This window comes from Grammomys surdaster, unplaced genomic scaffold, assembly GCF_004785775.1.
Source record: "Grammomys surdaster isolate TR1022 unplaced genomic scaffold, NIH_TR_1.0 126313, whole genome shotgun sequence".
NCBI lineage: Eukaryota > Metazoa > Chordata > Mammalia > Rodentia > Muridae > Grammomys > Grammomys surdaster.
Window position 1 is genome coordinate 1,565,169 of NW_021621113.1, and position 18,999 is coordinate 1,584,167.

General features: G+C 47.2%; 1 protein-coding gene across 1 annotated transcript in view; it reads left to right on the plus strand.

Moving 5' to 3' along the window:
• Csmd2 (CUB and Sushi multiple domains 2) overlaps positions 1-18,999 on the plus strand; it is a 583,606-nt gene that overhangs the window by 434,527 nt on the left and 130,080 nt on the right. Inside the window, exon 25 of the mRNA XM_028759696.1 lies at positions 3,315-3,441. Within this exon, the coding sequence (XP_028615529.1) occupies positions 3,315-3,441 (127 nt within the window). The remainder of the gene's footprint in view (positions 1-3,314; positions 3,442-18,999) is intronic.

Here is an 18,999-nt window from a genome sequence, read left to right on the forward strand (position 1 = left end):
AAACAAATGAGAGATGGTGACTCCCACAAGATAACTGTTTGCTTTGCAGAAAGGATTCCCTATCAGACCCCTCTACTGGCCAATGTGTCAATTACAGTGGATTTAGAGGATCCAGGCAAACAGGGCTAGGAAGACTATTTATACTTTGGGTCTTAGGCCTTGGAAGCCAGGTCTCTTCAGTGAGACATCCTCATTGCAATTAAAAAAGTGAGACCGCGCGTGTGTGTGTGTGTGTGTGTGTGTGTGTGTGTATACACCATATTGAGGGTAGAGTTCAGAATGGGCTACTGAAGTGACTGTTGCATCTGTAAATATTCAAGTGTTTCCTTTGTCGATAAGGCAAATCCACAAACCAAGTCTGGCAGCCTAAGCTCCAGGATGGGGAGAAAAGGGAAGGCCAGGAAGAGTGGAACCTCAAGGAGTCACTGCTAGTGAATGCTGCAGGCTGGTATGCTCCAGCCCTCCTGCCCTCCTGCTACCCCTTGAATAAAGTAACCCCAAGGGGAAGGAAAAGGCTAGGTCCCTGTGAAGCTCTCCCCAGGGCTCCTGTCTCCAAACACCCACCCTCGAAGGTGGAAGCCAAGGTCATGGCTCACGGCCTCCCACTCTCCCAGCTTCCAGCTCCCAAGCAGATTGGTGCTCACCCTCACTCCTCCACAGGCTCATTTACCTCTTGCCTTTCAAGCAAGCTGGAACTACCCACCCCAGCAGCAGCAGCAGCACAGAATGGAGGCCCAACAGGGAGGCTAGAACAAAGGGGCTAGTCTCCTGAACACTTACTGGAAATAGGTCTCTCCCTCATCCCTTCCTTAGGGGTCCCAGGTGAGCCTCAGGGTCAGAGTGATGCTTGCTTCGTCAGCCATAGTGACGGGTGAAGGTCAGTCTCCCCTCTGATACTTTGGACCCATCCTCTCCAGCGGTTAGCTCCTTGCTTAACCACTTGCTCCCTTTGCTAAACAGCTCAGCCTCAAATCTCTTCGCTTTCCCTCATGCTTCCTTGGTTCAGAAACAGTAATTTTCCTAGGAGGCAATAATCTTCTACTCACTGAGCCATGTATCCATTCACTCGGTAAATACTTATTAAACTTCTGTTGTGTGCCCAGCACTTTACCACACACTCGATGTGCGGTCAATGACAAGGTCTCTGCAGCCAAGAGCCTGGTCTGGCAGGGGAGACGGACGCTATTCTAATGCACCTGCGATATACTCACTTCGTCCACACTGGGCTGGAGACACAAAAGACTATAGTATCCACTTTACCTGGGCAGGGGAAGGTGTCACAATGGTGGCTTAGGGACGGTGTTTATCATATTGTTGGCCCAAGCAGAGGCTGTCTGGGCTATGGAATTAGTTAATCATTCTTGGAAGGACCAGGGCTCCTTCTAGAGTCAGGGAGGCCAAAGGAAAGACAAACAGAGGGTACGGATTTTGCTCCAAAAGTATGGCACAGTCTTCTCTTGTGAGGACCCTCAGATAGCACTGTCCCAGCTGAGAGGTGGAGAGGTCCCAAGCTGAAACTCTAGCATGGAAGACAAAATAGGGGCAACATGGGAAATGTCTCAGATTTAGGGAGTCTTGGAAGTAGACCTGACTAGAGGAGGCTGCGGCTGAGGGAGCCATTGGCTTATGGGTTAAGAGCCTTACTCTGATGCAGAGCCCAGGCCTCTCCACTGGTTTCCTTACCTTGAGGTTCAATCCTCTGGGTCCCTCTGAGCTTCTCCTGCAGCCTGCTCCCTCCCCTTTGTCAAGAGAGTTCATTCACATGTGTACACACGGCACTTTTTCCAGCAGCAGTGTGTGCTCACAGCAGCCTGGTATACATCGTTGTTTTCTGCCCAGATCCCTAACCCTGTCGTCCACCACTGTACATCCATACCTCTCCTCTTCTCTCTGATTGCAAGGTCTCTTCCTCCTGTCCTTCTCAGCTGCCCCAGCCACCATCCAATATTTTCAGGTCTGGCTCCTCCTTCAAGGTGCATTTGAATCCACACCCTCCCTTCCTAACTCTCCATCCTGCACCTGGGAGAACCTGACCTCTTCCTCCCAAGCCCCAGTGCTTGCTCAGGATGGGCAGATGTTTGGTGGTGTCTCCTCCGCTGGCCCTGACCTAGAGAAAGACTGAGTTTAGTCAGCTGTGTGCTTCCTGGCAGCTATTGCAGGTCCCCTTGCTTCACCACCAGGTACAAACTCCTTCTTGCTCTGCCTCCAGAAGCTCCAAGGAATTTGGTCATAGAGTAGGCAACTAGTCCTCCCCTTGGGGGCTATTTCATTTACAAGTCTATTAACCCACTGAAAGTACACGATTCAGTTGTTTTTGTTCATCCCTGGGCCTGTATTATCATTTCCCCTCAGTTTTGAACAGTTTTCCTCCCAAAAAAAAAAAAAAAAAAAGTCTACTCTGCCCATTAGCGGTTGCTCATATTCACTCACCTGAGCCTTGGTAAACACAGTACACCTTCCATTCTTCCATTTCTTTTATTCTGGGTAGTGTGTGTGTGTGTGTGTGTGTGTCTCTGTGTGTGTCTGTGTGTGTGTCTGTGTGTGTGTGTCTGTGTGTGTGTGTCTGTGTGTCTGTGTGTCTGTGTGTATTCTTTTGTGTCTGGTTTCTTCTACTTAGCATTATCTTTTCCAAATCGCATGTCCGTACATTCTTTTTTATGGATGACTAATATTCTGTTAGAGAGATACCACAAAATGGACACTGGGTTAGCTTCACTTGTTGACTACTAAGAATAACACTGCTAAGAACATTTATATTCAAGCTTTGATGTGAACATATGTTCTCACATCTTCTGAGAGAAGAGTTACTATATCATATGGTGACTTATATTTAACAAATTTAAGAAACTACCTACCAGCTTGCTTCCCCAAATGGCTACATCATTGTACATTTTTCTACCAGCAATATGAAGGCCCTCGTTCCCCTACAGCCTCACCCACACTAGACATTTTATTACCAACACTCGCCTGTCAGTCATAACCATCCTGGTGGGAATGAGGTGACTGTGGTTTTGATTCACAGCGTCATAACAATTCCAAATTATGGCACGTATCTCCTCACGTTCATACTGGCCATTCATAGATCGTCTTTGGATACATGTCTACTAAAATATTTTGCCTAGCTTTTAATTGGGTAGTGTGTCATTTATTATTGAGTATTAAGAACGTGTTTCTGGTTCTGCCTACTAATCTCACCTGAAGAGCTTTTTGCATGTTCTATTTAACCACCTGCAATGAGCTAGAGGGACCTGGGGATCATTCAGTGACTGCTGGATGCTCAGGCCACCCCATGATACTGTTGCAATTTCTTTCAGCTGAGTGTGGAGGGACAGTGAGAGGAGAAGTGTCAGGGCAGGTGCTGTCGCCTGGGTACCCGGCTCCCTATGAACACAATCTCAACTGCATCTGGACCATCGAGGCAGACGCCGGATGCACCATTGGGTAAGTGTCCAGAGCCAACAAAGAAACACTTGCCACTTGTCACTTGACGCTGTCACCAGCGTCATTGACAGACCTCTAGCTGTTGTTGGGACACTCCTGCCTCTGCTAGAGAACTATGGGATCAACAGTGGCCACAGTGGCCCTAAATTTGGACTAGGCATGTGGGACTCAGCCTCAGCCTCCTGGGGGCTGCATCTAAGGCCACACAACTCACTGCTGGGACATTTCTACCACAGAGCCTCAGGGTCCAAGGCTTGAAGCTACACAGCCCAGGTTTGGATCCCGGCGACGGTACCAGTCATCAAGGGACTGCTTGAGCTGTGTGAGTTAGGCATGTTGCTTTTGTTTTCCTCTCTGCTTCCTCATCTGTAAAATGAGAAGTGTTCATATTTTATATTTCAGGGCTGTGGGGAATTAAGTAACAAAAGCCAGCAGTGACTGGCATTAGTATATTTTCCTCCCAAAACAGCTCCCTTCCCGAATCAGCCTCTGAGTCAGGAACTCCTTAGAGTTGCAGGCCATCAGAGAACAAAGGAGCATCTCCCACTGACAGGTGTGCGGTCTTTCTAGTGACCCCTTCCCAACAACTCTACTGATTGTCGTCTGTTTGTCCGTGGGGAAGCTAAGAAATCACAAGACAGTGCCGTGTGCCTAAGCTCTGCAGGCTACAGAAACTGGAGAATGCCCCAGATCTTTCCAGATCTTCACATTATAACACAGTGCTGGCCAGGGTGAGCCTTGAGCTGTATAGTTCAAAGAAGGCAGCAGGCAAAGAGCAGGCTGGAGTGACAGTATGCTCAGAGGTCTCAAAGGTGGGCTGGTTGAGAGAGTAGGTGGGCTGGAATAGGAGCTGCATATGGATAAGAGCCAGATGGGACTAGAGTGGCCTGGTTATGAAGAACCTTAAATGCCAATAAATAAGAAAAGTCATGGGAAGTCTTGAGCAGAGTTGGTTCACCAAGGTTATTGGCAGTATAGAGAGCTCACAGGAGGATTAGAGGTAAAGAGGGAACCATGAAAGGGTTGTGACTAGCAGGGTTTTCAGTAGGAGATGTGAATGTGTTACTGAATAAGATATAAACATTCATAGTCCCTAGTATGCACCATTCACTTAGAATTAAGGAAAGACAGTGCTCACCCTGTCCACGTTTTTGAACTATATCCCATGGCATGCCAGTGACTCACACGGGAACTTAGGATGTCCTAAAGTCATAGTGCTGCCGGAATGACCTTCCTGGCACTCACCAGACTCTCTGACCCCTGATGAGCGCCTTTGACATGTCAGAGTGACAGCTGAGCACTTCATTCCAGCCTTCAGGGCCACCAGGACTTCAGCTGACACCTCCGTGTTGTTTCTCACCACTTGTCTGCGATGACAGCCTGGGAAAGCTAAGTTGCTGATGACCCCCTATGTGCACACTCACAGCCAGGAGGCTCCGATGAATGACTGAGCGGGAAGGATTGGGATGTACAGGGAGTTGTGTGGTTTGTGACTCTATAGTGGAGCCTTGGCAAATAATGACCAAGCTGTGAATGCTGGAGAATGAATGGCCTTATGGCATGCATATGCAAATCAGTTCTCCTGACCTTCCTGAATGGAGCATCTTTCTTTCTTTCTTTCTTTCTTTCTTTCATTCATTCATTCATTCCCTTGTGTGACAACTCTGTTACTATGTAGAGTCTCTGTTCTTGTTCAAAAAGGAATCCTGCAGGCAGGCACAAAACAAGGTTGAGGGGAAAGGGAGTGTGAAGGCAGATCAGGAGGCGCAGAAAGTCATCCTGAGCCCTGAAAGACGGTGAGAAAGTTGCCAGGTAGCCAAAGAGGAAGGCCAGAGGCAGAGAAGTAGCTTCCCAGCAAGGCAAGGTATTTTTCCCATATCCATTCCCCCCACACACTGAAAGGAATGGGAGTTGGGAGTGATTCTCGGCCGAGATGAAGTCCCATGATTAAGGGGCTGGCAGAGCAAGGGCTACCACAGCAGAGGGCCTTAGACTGTGTGCCTAGTTTGGGTATCTGGCAGTTTAGTGGGCAGAAGGGACAGGCTGTGTTGGGGAGTCCTTGAAGGAGTTTGTCTCCAGGGTTTTCTGGGTGAGAAGACCTGTACTAAGCAGCTGCAACTGAGATGAGGAAGAAGGGACCAAACTCAGAGGACGTTTAAGTGCTCCTGCCAACTCACTTCATTCTCAGTAAATACGAAAAAATGATGATTTCTCATTCCCCAGTTTGACACTGCAAGAAACAATACCTAAAACACACAGAAAGATTGGGACAGCAATAACCAGCACGTGCCACTATTGGAGGATGGTTGGGACTTTATCTCTTCTGTCTTTTTCTTTCCTCTGAAAATCACTATTTGGCTGAAACATTTCAAAAGTCCGTTGGAGAGATTCCAATGCTTAGGCTCTAAGTATTTTGACCAGCACTGTCCAAAGAGAAAGCATAGCCCACATTGGCATCCACAAGGGTTCTTCCAGCTCTTCCTTAGGAATTACAGCTTTGGAATAGGGGCAGAAAGAGGCAGGAGATGTTCACAGGCAGCAGATTCAAGGGTGACAGGGAAAAACCTAAGAAAGAAGAGTGGGGCTGGGAGCAGAGGGAGGACAAGTTCACTGCCGAGAAAAGCCAGCCAGGAACCAGAGGGGATGCAGGAGGCTCAGGTCAAAGCCAACACAGTAGACGCCCTCTCCAGAACTGTGCAAGAAATAGGGTGGCATGCAATGGGCTGTATGTGCATGACACACTCAAGACTCTGTGTATGTGTGTGCACATGAGCAAAGGGACATAGAATATGAAGATAGTTGGACATGCAAGATGGTTCAGTGGGTAAGGGCACTTGTTGTCAAGTCTGACATCCCATGTTCAACTGCCAGGCTTCACATGGTGGAAAGAGAAAACTGACTTCCCCATACTAGGACCACCTCGGATCCACCAATGATATAGTTAATGACACAGAGGCTTTTCAGTATTTTAAAGTTTAGGCCTTTTGCTGGGCAGTCTTGACTTTCTAAACTTAAGTCACTATGTCCCACCTCATGGTCATCTCTACCTCTCTGCTCTGCTCTGGCCCCATATGTTCACCTCTGGATCTGCTGGCCAAATCTCCCAGCATCCCTCTCTCTGCCCAGAAGTTCCATCTTTCACTTCCTGCCCAGATATTGGCCATCAGATCTTTATTACAGGCTATCGGATACAATTCTAGATTTCCTTAGGCAGGTAAGGAGGAACAAACATTTACAAAATATTTGAGACCCGTGATGCGCCATAGAAATAACAAGAGCAAGATCCTGACACCATTTAACTCTCTGCCGGTACAGAATTAACAACTGAGTACACAGAGACAGGCTTCCACATTGTATATCCCCAACATTCCGAGTTACTTCCTGACCTCCACAAACATGGCATGGCACATACGTACACATACAGAACAAGTAAATAAAAACTTACAAAGAATATAAAGATACCACCAGCCCTCACTCAGGCAACCTTCTCACAGCCGTAGTTACCTCCATAGGGACCACTGCTAAGTAGGGAGGTCTTCCAGCCACACTGAGAGATGCTGAGAGTGAAACTGAGGGACAGGACACTCCACACATGGAGTCCCCACCCAGCTCCACCATCCTTCTGCATTTGTACACGTTGCACAGATGTGTGCACCTATCTCCCCATTCCCTCTCCTCTCTTCCCTCCTCCCTTGGTCCTTTCTCCTTCCCTCTTTTCTTCCCCATCTCCCTCATTCTTTCTCTCTTCCTCTCTCCTCTCTCTGACCCTCTCCTTTTCCCTCTCACGCCTCACCCCTCCATTTCATCCGCGCTTGAATAACCAGCCGCTAAGTGAAAGGAACTAATAACTGACTGATCCAAAGGGACCCTTTGTGGTTGAGTCCCATGTAGGCCTTTTTTTTCCTACTTGAATATTGTTATAGTTTTTTTTTCTATTAAAAAAAATAGGAGGCCAGCAGGATGGCTCGGTCTGATGACCTGACTTTGATTCTGGGATCCACACGGTAGAAGGAGAGAACCATAAACTATCTGCACTCTGCCCCCGTACCCCAACACACACACATACTATGGCACCTATGTGCCCATATTTTATTTTTAACAAAAAGCAGATAGCCATTTTTTAAAAAAAATTCAAAATGCCACAGTAGCAAACGTCACAAAGGATAAGTCCAGAGTCCTCACATCTCACTGTGTGATGTTTTACTCCTCCATACACTCTACTAAAAGTAACCCCTGGCCCCCTTTCACTTTTAATTCCTTTAGGCATCTTGTGTAGCCACACACACAAAGCAAATCCAGCGGGTGCAGATTCTTAAACAAGTCCACCTCGTTGCCTGCCTTAGCAACGTGCTTTTCTGTTATAGCACTTAACCACTGGCATGATCTTATTATGTTAATATTAAGAAATCACTCCCCTGGCTGAAGGCTGCAGAGAAGCCCATTGTGTGCTGAGCCATAGTTGACAGAACCTCTCCCCTGTGGATAAAGTGAATAGTTTCAGATTTTCATTCCAATGAACACGTGTACATGAATCTTTGAACATATATCCAACTATTTCTTTGAAATACATTCTTTGAAGGCACATGTTCACACATGACCTTGAATTTCCCTCCAGATGCCACATCAGCTTTCTGCACCCTTGGTGGCCTGTGGGAGGGCTGGCTGTCCACACAGCATCTCTCTGCCCCTCCTCTACTCTTGATTGATTACTGCTTCCAGAAGTTTGGGGGTAAAAGGATTTCTCTTTTGTACGCAGCAGATATTATCTGGGATCACTTCTAAACACTTCCTTATTCAACTTAAAATTCAGGAAAAATTTAATAATTTTGTTAAAGTCAGTAAGTGCTTATATAATTTGCATGACCTGAATTTGGAATGTGCGTGCATGTATGTGTGTGTGCGTGTATGTGTGTGTGTTTGTATGTGTGTGTGTATATGTGTGTGTATGTGTGTATATATGTGTGTATGTATGTGTGTGTATGTGTGTGTATGTGTGTGTATGTGTGTATATGTGTGTATGTGTGTGTGTATATGTGTGTGTATGTGTGTGTATGTGTGTGTATGTGTGTGTATGTGTGTGTATGTGTGTGTGTGTATGTGTGTATATATGTGTGTGTGTATGTGTGTGTATGTGTGTGTGTGTATGTGTGTGTATGTGTATATGTGTGTGTGTGTGTGTGTGTGTGTGTGTGTGCTCGTGCACATGTGTGCACTGCACGTAGAGGCCAGATATCAGCACTGGGTATCTTCCGTGGTTGTTCTTCACTGAAATCTCTGAAAGGAGCTCTCTCACTATATCTGAAGCTGAGCCCACCTACAGAGCTAGCCTGGCTGTCCATCCAGGCCCGGGGACCTTGCTCTGCCTCCCCAGCATGGTGTTACAGGAGTACACTGCAGTGTAAGGCTTTTTCTGTGGGTTCCGGGGACCTGAATTTGGGTCCTCACAGTCCTGAAGCAAATACCTTACCTACTGAACCATTGTCCTGGCCTCTCCTATTTTATTTCTTCTGCATTTGTACCCTTTTGACTTTTGTGAGCTCTCTGTTTTGCTCATCTTCCCAGATGCTTATGATATGAAAAGGCTCCAAGCTCTACATTTCTCTTACATCTCGTATAGCCTGCTTTCCTTCGAACAAAAGCTATGCTTCTCTGCTGAGCTCTTCAGGTTTTGACTCTCCCATCCTTAGCTGATCTAATTTAATTGGCTCTGTTTTTCTTCTACCATTAAAAGAGTCTCCGTTCTGTTTCCAGTGGTCACAAACCCCTCTCAATCACCATCCCTCTCTCCCCATCTCCATCCCCTCTCTCTGTGCATCCTAGAAACCTTGTTATTGTTTCCACTTCAAGCCTTTTGTTTTCCAACTGCTCCTGACAGCCTGCATTTGTTTTTATCAACGTGCCATCATCTGCATCCCTCCGAGGACACCACTTTTGTTTTGTTATATGATGTCGCTTGTTTTCCAGCATCGACCTCATGTTGCAGTTGGGCCGTTCAGCTTGATTATTCAACTGGATTCTTGACATCCCACGAGTTTCATTGATCATACCATTTTGAGTCATAGCTAGGAGCTGGACTCAGGCACAGGGCTACTTGTATGCTTATTAGCTGCTCAGCTTGTAGCCCTGTTTCAACGCTGTCTTTCTCTGATCTCCTGTGGAATGGTGATTAGGGGCACTGTCTCCCTGGGTGGGTTAAGAGAGTTAATGTGTATAAACCACGTAGAACAGTAGCTGTCCAGAAGTGGGATGGAGCATTGTCAGTTTTACCTAGGCAGTGTGCCCCTTAAACACTGCAGGCTATACGTCCTGCTCCTGAAGGTCATGGGTGGCAGGGTATGAAATGGATGCAGCTCCTGAGAGCACAGACAGAAGGTCAGGACCACCTGACTCCACCCTGCTGAAGTATTGGGTGTGCCCAGAGAGACCTGTTGCCAAGTTCAGACTAAAGCTGAGCAAGAGTAATCTCTTTGGAAAACTCCAAGACGGGCAGCTGGGCACCTGGATGAACCTAGCCAAGCCCCCAACCCCACTCTGGGTGTAGCCAGGCTGGAGAATAGGTCCTTCCTGGCATATTTAGCAAGAGTAAGGTGGCAGATTAACCTTTCCTTTGGATACAGAGACTACTCTTTGGAAAGAGTGGGTGCTCTTTCCTGGTGCCCAAGAGCCCCACCAAGGCCTGAGAGTTTGTACACAGTAAGGTGTAGGACATGTCTCCCTCCTTGCAGTTCCACCTGGTATCAATGCAGGGATCATGGGGTTCACCCCATAAAGTTCCAGCTTCCTCTCCATCTCCAGGGTAGGGCCAGAGTTTTCCCTCTTATGATCTGATGGGACAGTTCAGAAAGAAAAGAAAAGGCGACAAAGGCTTAGGCACGTGGCTCTGCCCCTCTATTCCCTCTATCAGGCATCTGCAGCATGCCAGGCTCCAGACCAGTGTCTGTCAGTCCTGTCTTCCAGAGGAGCACCCGGAGGCCCACACAGCTCCCCAGTGTTTGTCTCCCCAGCCATTGCTCTTCCACTGCCCTTCTGACCCTGGCCCAGCTACACTTAAACAGTAGCATTAGAGAGAGACCCCTCCGACCAGGATTTTGATCATGTTGTGCAGGAACAGCATAAAGAACAGATTGAGGCTCTACCATGGCTTCAGGGGCCACAGTCAAACAGCTGGTGGATGCCACTAGCCCAGACCACAGAGGATACAGGGACAGAAGGCAGAGAGGAAAGTCTTTCCTGGAGGGCAGAAGGAGATCTTTCCAACTGGGGGAGAGTAGCAATGACCCAATCCAGGAGCAAAGCCCACCGTGCTGGAGTTGCATGGTGGGTAGGTATAACAGGGGAAGAGATCAGCAGGGCCCTGAGACTAGGAGATCACTGAATCCGCTCTCAGTATAACAGAAACTGCTGGAACATTTTGAGGAAAGTAACAATTTTCAGTTTAACTAAAAAAGCGGAGTAGCATTTTCCCAGTGCCAGGCACCATGCCAGGCATCAAGAGTGTAAGTATAAATAAGACGGTCTTTTCCCTTCAAGGTCTCAGAGAGAAATTATATCTATTAGGAATGGAAATAGAAAAACGTATTAAAGCTAGCTTCGCAGATTGGGAGTTCTTTTTTTCTCCAAAACAAGAATCTTAAGGTTCCATCCAGGCCTGGCCCAGCTATCCATGGCACCTTGACCTCGCCTACTGCTAGGCCTTTTTGAGGTTTTCAATCTCATGTTTATCTGACCAGCTGCTTCAGCTCTGGGCATAATATCTGTGTTCCATTCTAGAAGAAAGGAGAGGGAAGGGCCTGGAAGCCTCTGCTAAGGGAGGGTTTGTGTGTTTACCTGGGAAGACCCAATACCCTTAAAGACGCCTTCCTACAAGTCATGGCAGATGGATATAGAATTCAGGAAGATCAATGGTAGAAACTCAGGGAATCCAGAGAAGGACTTAGTATGACCATTTGGCAACCCTGGTTACATTCATACATACAGAACTAGCTGGAGAAAAAAAAAGAAAAACCAAAGTTGCTTTGTCTTTACAGTCTCCAGAGCAGAGGAGAGGCTTGGAAACAGTACAAATGAGTCAAGATTCCAGCCTAATGTGATACTCTAGACTGTGGACCTGTCTGGGCCATGCTTCTAGGTAGCACTTGCAAGCAGGGAGTTAGAAACAAACCGCTATTCTATCTGTACTTAAAAGAGCAGAGGGAGTGGCACTGGGGAGACAGGTCAGTGGATAATGCTCCTGCACCACAAGTGTGAAGGCCTCAGGTAGGACCCCCAGAACTCATGTAAAACACAGATTCAGCAGTGGATGTCAGTCATGGTAATTCCAGTGATAAGGAACAGTGGATCACTGAAGCTCATTGGCCTGCTGATCTACAGAATTGTCAGGTTCCAGGTTCAGTGGAACCTCTTTGGCCTCTATACTAACACGTGTGCCCACATACACACACATCCATGTGTGCACTTTCATACACACACATACACACATACACACCCCTTCACACACTAATACAAGTATATGCCTAGATCTTACACACAACAACAACAAGAGTAGGTTGTTTACTGTGAAGCCTGGTAGGCAGGACCTCCTAGACTTACAAAATAGAGGAAAGCTTAGATGCACATAGCCATGCTTAAAGAGCTCATGGTCTGAAGTGGGAAAGTGACCTCACTGCTTCAGGAATATCAGTGGTAGAAACTTAGGATAGAAATTAGTTAGGAAACAAGAAACGAGCCTAGTATGACCATTTGCCAACTGTGGTAACATTCAGAAGAGAGTTTCTTGCATACAAGTACAGTTGGGACAGGTAGCTCTAGATGAATAGAGGGCTATATAGTTCAGCATCAGGGGGGCACAGATGATGGTCCTTTATAGGTGTGCCCTCCCTGCAGGGGTCTGGGACCTATGGAAAGTAGGGACCTTCTTGCTATTGGACATTGATTCTTTGCCTAATACTCATATAGCTGTAATCCTCTTATTTGGCCAGTAAGAAACTCTGTTAGTCTTAACTTGCATGACAAAGGTGAAGGTATGCTGTGAACCTCATTTCTAGCCGTTGGCTACCCAGCAGCAGGGCTGCCAAGAGGAGGTTCTGAGGAACCAGCTTCCCTGCTCAGTGGAGCTTGTCTTCCTGCAAGGATGCTGGACCAGACAAAATACCTGGCTGTGCCTGCAGCCCAGAGCCCCTGCTACTCTCTCAGATCTGCCATAGGACAGAGCTGTTCTCCACAGTGGTCAGCCAGCAAGCAGACAGCTGGCCTGGAAGAGGCAGAAGGCACTGGAAGCAAGGCTTGTGTTCACAGATCTTGCCAGGAACATTGGCCTTAGGTTCAGCAGCTTCCAGAAGGTTTCTTTTTAAAAGAGCAACAGTGAGTTAAACTTTAAACGGAGAAAGCCCATGTAGCTGCACACTGAGAGAATCCACCCAAAGGAACCGCACAGATAAGCACACCCAGCAGGCATCGCTTTTCAGTCTTAAGTTTACACTGGGTCAGGAAATGGCTGAAAGAGCCAGAACATTATTCTGAAGGAAAAGAGGTAGACAGCCTGGTTGGTGTTAGTGTGGCTTTAATATATAAATATGGTACATGTGGCTTTAAGAGCAACAGTATGCTCTGGTGATTTTGTTTCCATGGATTGCCTCTAGAGAAAGAAACACAAACTACTTCAAATTATCCAAGTATGATAAGCCAGCCAAGCCACCCTGAGTGGTTGAATTATCCAGAACACACTCTGTGCTGGCTGCCAGCATATGATCCCAGGCATGCCAGGCATGAATTCTAATGTCTCTTAGGGGAATTAGCACCACCTGCCTTCTTGGCTGGCACACTGGACCCATAGCGATCTCTCCCTTCAAAGTGACAGATGAAAAAGCAATAATGCACAAATAAGATACATGCACATGATGTTTCATAAAGAACAGTGCACATGAGAAAAAGAAATAACTGATTCTCTAAAGAAACAGAGCCATTTTTTTTAATAAAGGTTTTTGTTTATTTTTTTTAATACTCCAGGTGACAGAAAGAAATATAAAGAACCAAGACTGGGGTTGTAGCTCAATGGCAAAACATTTGTCTAGTGTTTTAGTTTCACGCAGTCGCAGTGACACTCTGATCACGTGCAGCTTGGGAAGGAAAGGGTTTATTTGGCTTACACTTCCAGGTCACAGCTCACCACTGAAGGAAATCAGGGCAGGAATTCAAGGTGAAAGCCATATCAGGAAGCTGTTTTCTGGATTGCTCTCTGGCTCACTCAAGAGCTTCTGTTTAATTAGCTTTGTTTTATAGCCCAGAACTCCCTGCCTAGGGATGGTGCCAGCCACAGTGGGCTGAGTCCTCCTGTATCAATTAATAATCAAGGCAATTGCCTATAGACATGCCTGCAGGCCACTCTGATCTAGACAAGTCTTCAGTCCAGGCTTTCCCCTCAGATGACTCTAGGCTGTGTCGAGTTGATAATTCATGCTAACTAGGATACTTAGCCCTTGATTCCACCCCAGGGTGTCAAAAAATAAAAACAGAATAGATGGTAGGCATTCCACACTTGTGTCATTTCATTGTAAGATGTGGAGATGGCCGGGTTAATGGAGGAGAGGAGCTCCTGAGAGAGAAAGGAAACGATGGCAACCAATCAGGGAGGTGAAGAAAATAATGACATCATCACAATTAAAATCCACAAAGGCAGCATCTGCCCTGCAAGAAATGAAAAGCATCCACACAGGAGATAAGCTAGAGAGTCTCAGGCTGAAGAAGGGCACGTGACGGAGCCAGAGTTCTGAAAGAAAAGTAGCCAAGCGTGACACCAAGTGACAGCCACAAGCTGCATAGATGAAGGGCAACAGGCAACAAACACATATGACTCACAGTTCTAGAAGCTGAGCAGTCCACTAGGAAGTCCCTCACAGGAAACAATGCAAAGAAGGCTCCTGGTCCAAAGTCACTTGGCATATAAGAAGGAAACCTGGGCTAAAAGAAGTCTACATCCAAAAGAAAAAAAAAAAAACCTAGCAGTCACCAGCCTAGAAGATCACACCACTTGTTCGAGGTCCTGAAGTCCACCCAGCTCCACTCCCCTACTTCTGAAGAGAATTGAGTTCCAATTGACCCCAGGAACCGAGGCCTCAGAGCTAGTACCCAACAGCCCTGCTGGCTTGGAGGCTCCAGTCATCTGGCCAGCATTGGCTCTTTGAATAGCATGATGCTTTAATTCCAGAGTCAGCTGTCACTATCTCTGCGGCGTAATAGTGACTCAGAGGCGCGATGTTCCATAAAACAAGCATGATTCCCTCCTGCTCACTTTCTGTGTCCCTGGGGATCAGTTAAGCTGCATTCTCACCTGGGGACTGAGTGATTTCTGAGCCCCTCCCTCCAGCAGCTGTTCACAAACATGCCACTTTCCCCTGAAGTGAGGATCCATGCTCTCACCATGCAGATTCCCCACAGGGTCTGTCAGGTTCACGCTGTGGTGACAGGTCCCTGACAATGCCTACAGTGCTTTTCCTGCCTCCACCTCCCCCAAGTCAGAGGGTGTGTGAAATCCACAGCTCCAGTCACCACGGTGTTTTGCTTTCTCTCGTCCTCCTGTTTGCATGCCTTTCCATGTTCAGTGGATACAGAGAAGCCAGCTGAGTGAGCAGTGCCCCACAGCCTCATGTGTTCAGTTTTCCTTCAGCCTCAGAGCACTGAGGAGTTGAAGAAGGATTTGCATAGAAACTCCCCTGAGAGTAAGGGAGGGAATCCTCCGGTAACAGTCCAACACCCTCCTGGCTATCTAGATGCAGGCTGTAGTAGACCATAGAGATCAGCAGTGTATGGGGTCAGATGTCCAGCCTAGAAACCTCCACGGCCCTGGAAGAGAAGGGTGGGAGAGAGCCTGGGCCCAGGCAGGCAACTGGCTTGTCTTCCCTTCATGCGTCTGTATAAGCTACACTCTCTTTCTTGACCCCCCCTCTCTGTCTGTCTTATCTCTTCCTCTAAGACTGCTTCAAAGACACCTTGGAGCTCTCTGTGCATCTGCAATCTAGAAGACGAGGTTAAGGAAAAGACTTAACAGGGCTGGCCAAGGAAGACCTGGTTTCAACATGGGTTCCTCATCCTTCCTTGCTGTCCAGTCAGTCGAACCCTTTGGAACTTCACTTTCAAACCTTTGCAAAATGGCAGAAGTGAGGCTCTAACCCACCAGCTTTCAATGAGGCTATGGGAAGCACCCACAAGGCAATCATCACGTTAGGAGATGATCTGCAAAGCTTAGCACTCTCTCCCACTGTCATTTCAATAGCGTCTGGTGTATGGCACTCTTTCAGGACCAGGCACTCGCTTTATTGTGTTTTATGCTGTCTCCTTTGGTGATCGGCAGGCTCCTGGGCAGAGTCAGCTCTGCACACCCTGAAATCTCTGAAGGAAGATGGTTATACATATTACACCTCATCCCTCTTCCCAAGAGATGGCCTATGGCCCAAACAAGCAAGCACGTGCGTGTATGGGCACGACACCCACAGGGAGAGGTACCAACCATCTCATCCTAATACCTCCTCACCTGGGATCACAGTACTGTCAAACCAGTACTGGTCCTCGAAAAGCCAACAGATGGACGTGACCTCTCACCTGCAGGAGGCAGCCCAGATAGGCCAAGTTTGGCAGCCTGGGCTGATCTCCATTGATCAGAAGCTCTGATAGGCACCTACAGACTTTGATCTCCTTTGGATTAGGGAAATCTTCACTAAGAACATGAGTAACTTGGCAAAAACAGTCTTTTCCTGCCTCTCATCAAGCCCCATCTTAAGAAGGGTCGCTGCTGGCCCCGGCCAAGGCCCCTGTGTCTATTCTTGCCTGCATCTACTTGTTCTCACCAGTACAGCAAGAATGATTCTCAAACACAAGCCAAACCCTGTCAGGCCTCAGCTTAGGATCCTTCAGCAACTTCCCTTAGCCAGTAGAATAAAATCTAAACTCTTCCCCAGCCCACAGCGTCCCAGCCGGCCTGGCTCCTGCCTGCTACCCCGCAGCCATGCCAACCTTTCTGTTGCCCAGATGCCCCGGGGCAGCTTCCCATTTGGGACCTTTGTACATGCTGCCCTTTATCTGGGGGACGCTGCCTGCCACCTCTTAACCCAGCCTGCTCCTTGGTGGCCAGCTCCCTCTGAGCCTGCCATCTTGCTTAAATGTCACCCTTTGGAGAGGTCCTACACTTGCTCTGTTCTAAAGAGGTTACTCTATTTCAGAAACTGCCGTTATTTCTCTCACCAGCGTCTGCCACCCCTGTGGGCTCATGTATAGGAGTGTTAGTATCCACAGCAACTCCTGGGAAATGGCATCCCTGGTTTGAAATTTGACATTCAATCCATTCAGTTGTTCATATATTGGTTGAGCATTTAGAGGACTCCTTCTTCTCTCTTCCTCCTCCTCCTTCTCTTCTTCCTCCTCTTCCTCCTCCTCCTCCTCTTCCTCTTCCTCCTCCTCCTCCTCCTCCTCTTCCTCCTCCACCTCCTCCTCCTCCTCCTCCTCCTCCTCTCAGCCTCATCTATGTGAAGCTTTTGGCTATGTGTGGTTATCAGATCAGCTAGGCTGAGCAAATCGAACATGGCCTTGCTTCTGTGTAGTCCTCATGTATGCTACTAGTTATGGCTAGGTTTTCTCTGGCCATGCCAGGCCCTCTGCCATAACTGCCTCCTCCAGGAGGTGGGGGCAGTGTCAAAGTCTATGAGTGACAGCATCTGGCCTGAGAGATAATACTGTAGTAACTACAGTTCACGTTCTACTCATCCTTTGTCTAGACTGTGAAATAAAAGCAAACTCTCATTTATAATCAAGTCAAAAACTCATAAACTTATAGATTGCTGAGAAGTGAGCCCAAGAAGTATGCAAAGAAGACAACCAACAAAGAAGCAGCTCAGCCAAGTCATCTGGCTGTCCACACCTGGGGACGTTAATGACAACTATGTTCGTCTTCCGTAATAATCAGTGTGGCCGGTTCCAGTTGATATCTCACTGGCATTGTTTTTGGAACTTGGTACCATAGAGTTGATCTGAGAGAGTAAAGTGGAGAAAGAACTGACTACATTGGGGTGGGGAAGAAGATGAGGGGGACCTCTTCGTGTTAGAACACCAAAATATGAGGCTGGGGGCAACTTCAAGGAAACTGAAGAACCATGCTCCTGGTTCACAAGGAACAGCAGCCTGCCCAGGCAAGGAGGGCTCAGCAAGGCCACAGAGTCTCCATTGGGATGGGTCAAGGGAACCTAGAGTGTTTACTTAGGAGTCGGTCACAAGCCCCCTCTGAACGGGCAAGCATGCCCTGAGCATGGAGTCACAGTAGGAAAGGTTGGCCCCACCCTCTCAGGAGCCACACTCAGGCTGGAGGGAGAAGACAAATAAGCACATTAAGTATCTACTGGTTGCTGCAAAGGAGAGAGTCCACAGAGTCCATAGGGGCTTCAACATGTCCCGTACAGAGGTGGCCCCTTCAGATAGGCACCGGGGTAAGTTATCACTGAGGAGATAACATAACAGTGGTAAATATTAATGCTTTCCATCTCAAAGTATGGAGCTGAAAGGTCTGGGAAAATAGGACAATTTGGATTTTTTCAGTATTTCCTTGCTTTTCTTTTCTTCGTCTTTTTAAAGTAGTCTCTTTTTTTCTTGTTTGAGCATGCCATATGTGCATATAATGTATTTTGATCAAATTCTCTCTATTCCCTTCCTTCCAGTTCCTAGTCTCCTGCCATTGCTTCTCCTTCCCAACTTCCTGTGCTGGGTTGTTGTTGCCGCTGTTGCTGCTGTTTTAACTGGCTTAGTTCTCTTAGCAGCGCCTGTATACGAAACTTGGCAGTAGCTCCCCAACTAGGGGTGAGACTTCATGAGCGCCCCATCCATGGCCAAGCCCTGTACAGGTCTTGGACATGGAATTACAGCTTCTATGAGTTCATACATATGCTCATATGAGGATGAGGGGCACCCTCATCCTCAGCAAAGGGTTTCCCTGACACGCCTGGCTCTTACTGTCATCCCAGGCAGTTTAAGCATTTTCCAAAAGAAAAACAGTGCTACGTTTATTTATTTTTGTTTGCATAACTGCACTGTGCTGCTGCACGAATGCAGAAGACAGCTTGTAGGAATTGGCGCTCACCCCTCTCCCTCTCTCTCCACCATGTAAACCCCAGGGATTGAACTCAGGTCGTCAAGCTTGGCTGCAAGCACCCTTACCCACTGAGCATCTTGCCAGCCCTGTGACTGGGATTTTTTTAAATCATGGTAGAGAAGTTGAGACCCTGTATACTTAATGGAAAAGATAAATGTATTCAAGTTACTCCTTACTGCAACAGATTCCATAAACAAAATTTAAAGTGAATAGAGGCACCAGACACGAGCACGTAATACTAGCATAGAAAAATATAGGAACCAATTTAGGTAAAAAATAACAAATAAAGAGCTTGGTGGGCAAACAGAATTTTTAAAGATAAAGTAGCCTAATTAAGATGGATAAAGAATATGAAGAGATAAAAATGTCCCAAAACTGTGTGCACAGAGTTTTAACGTTATGTAAAATACTAAATTATCTAAATTCAAAAT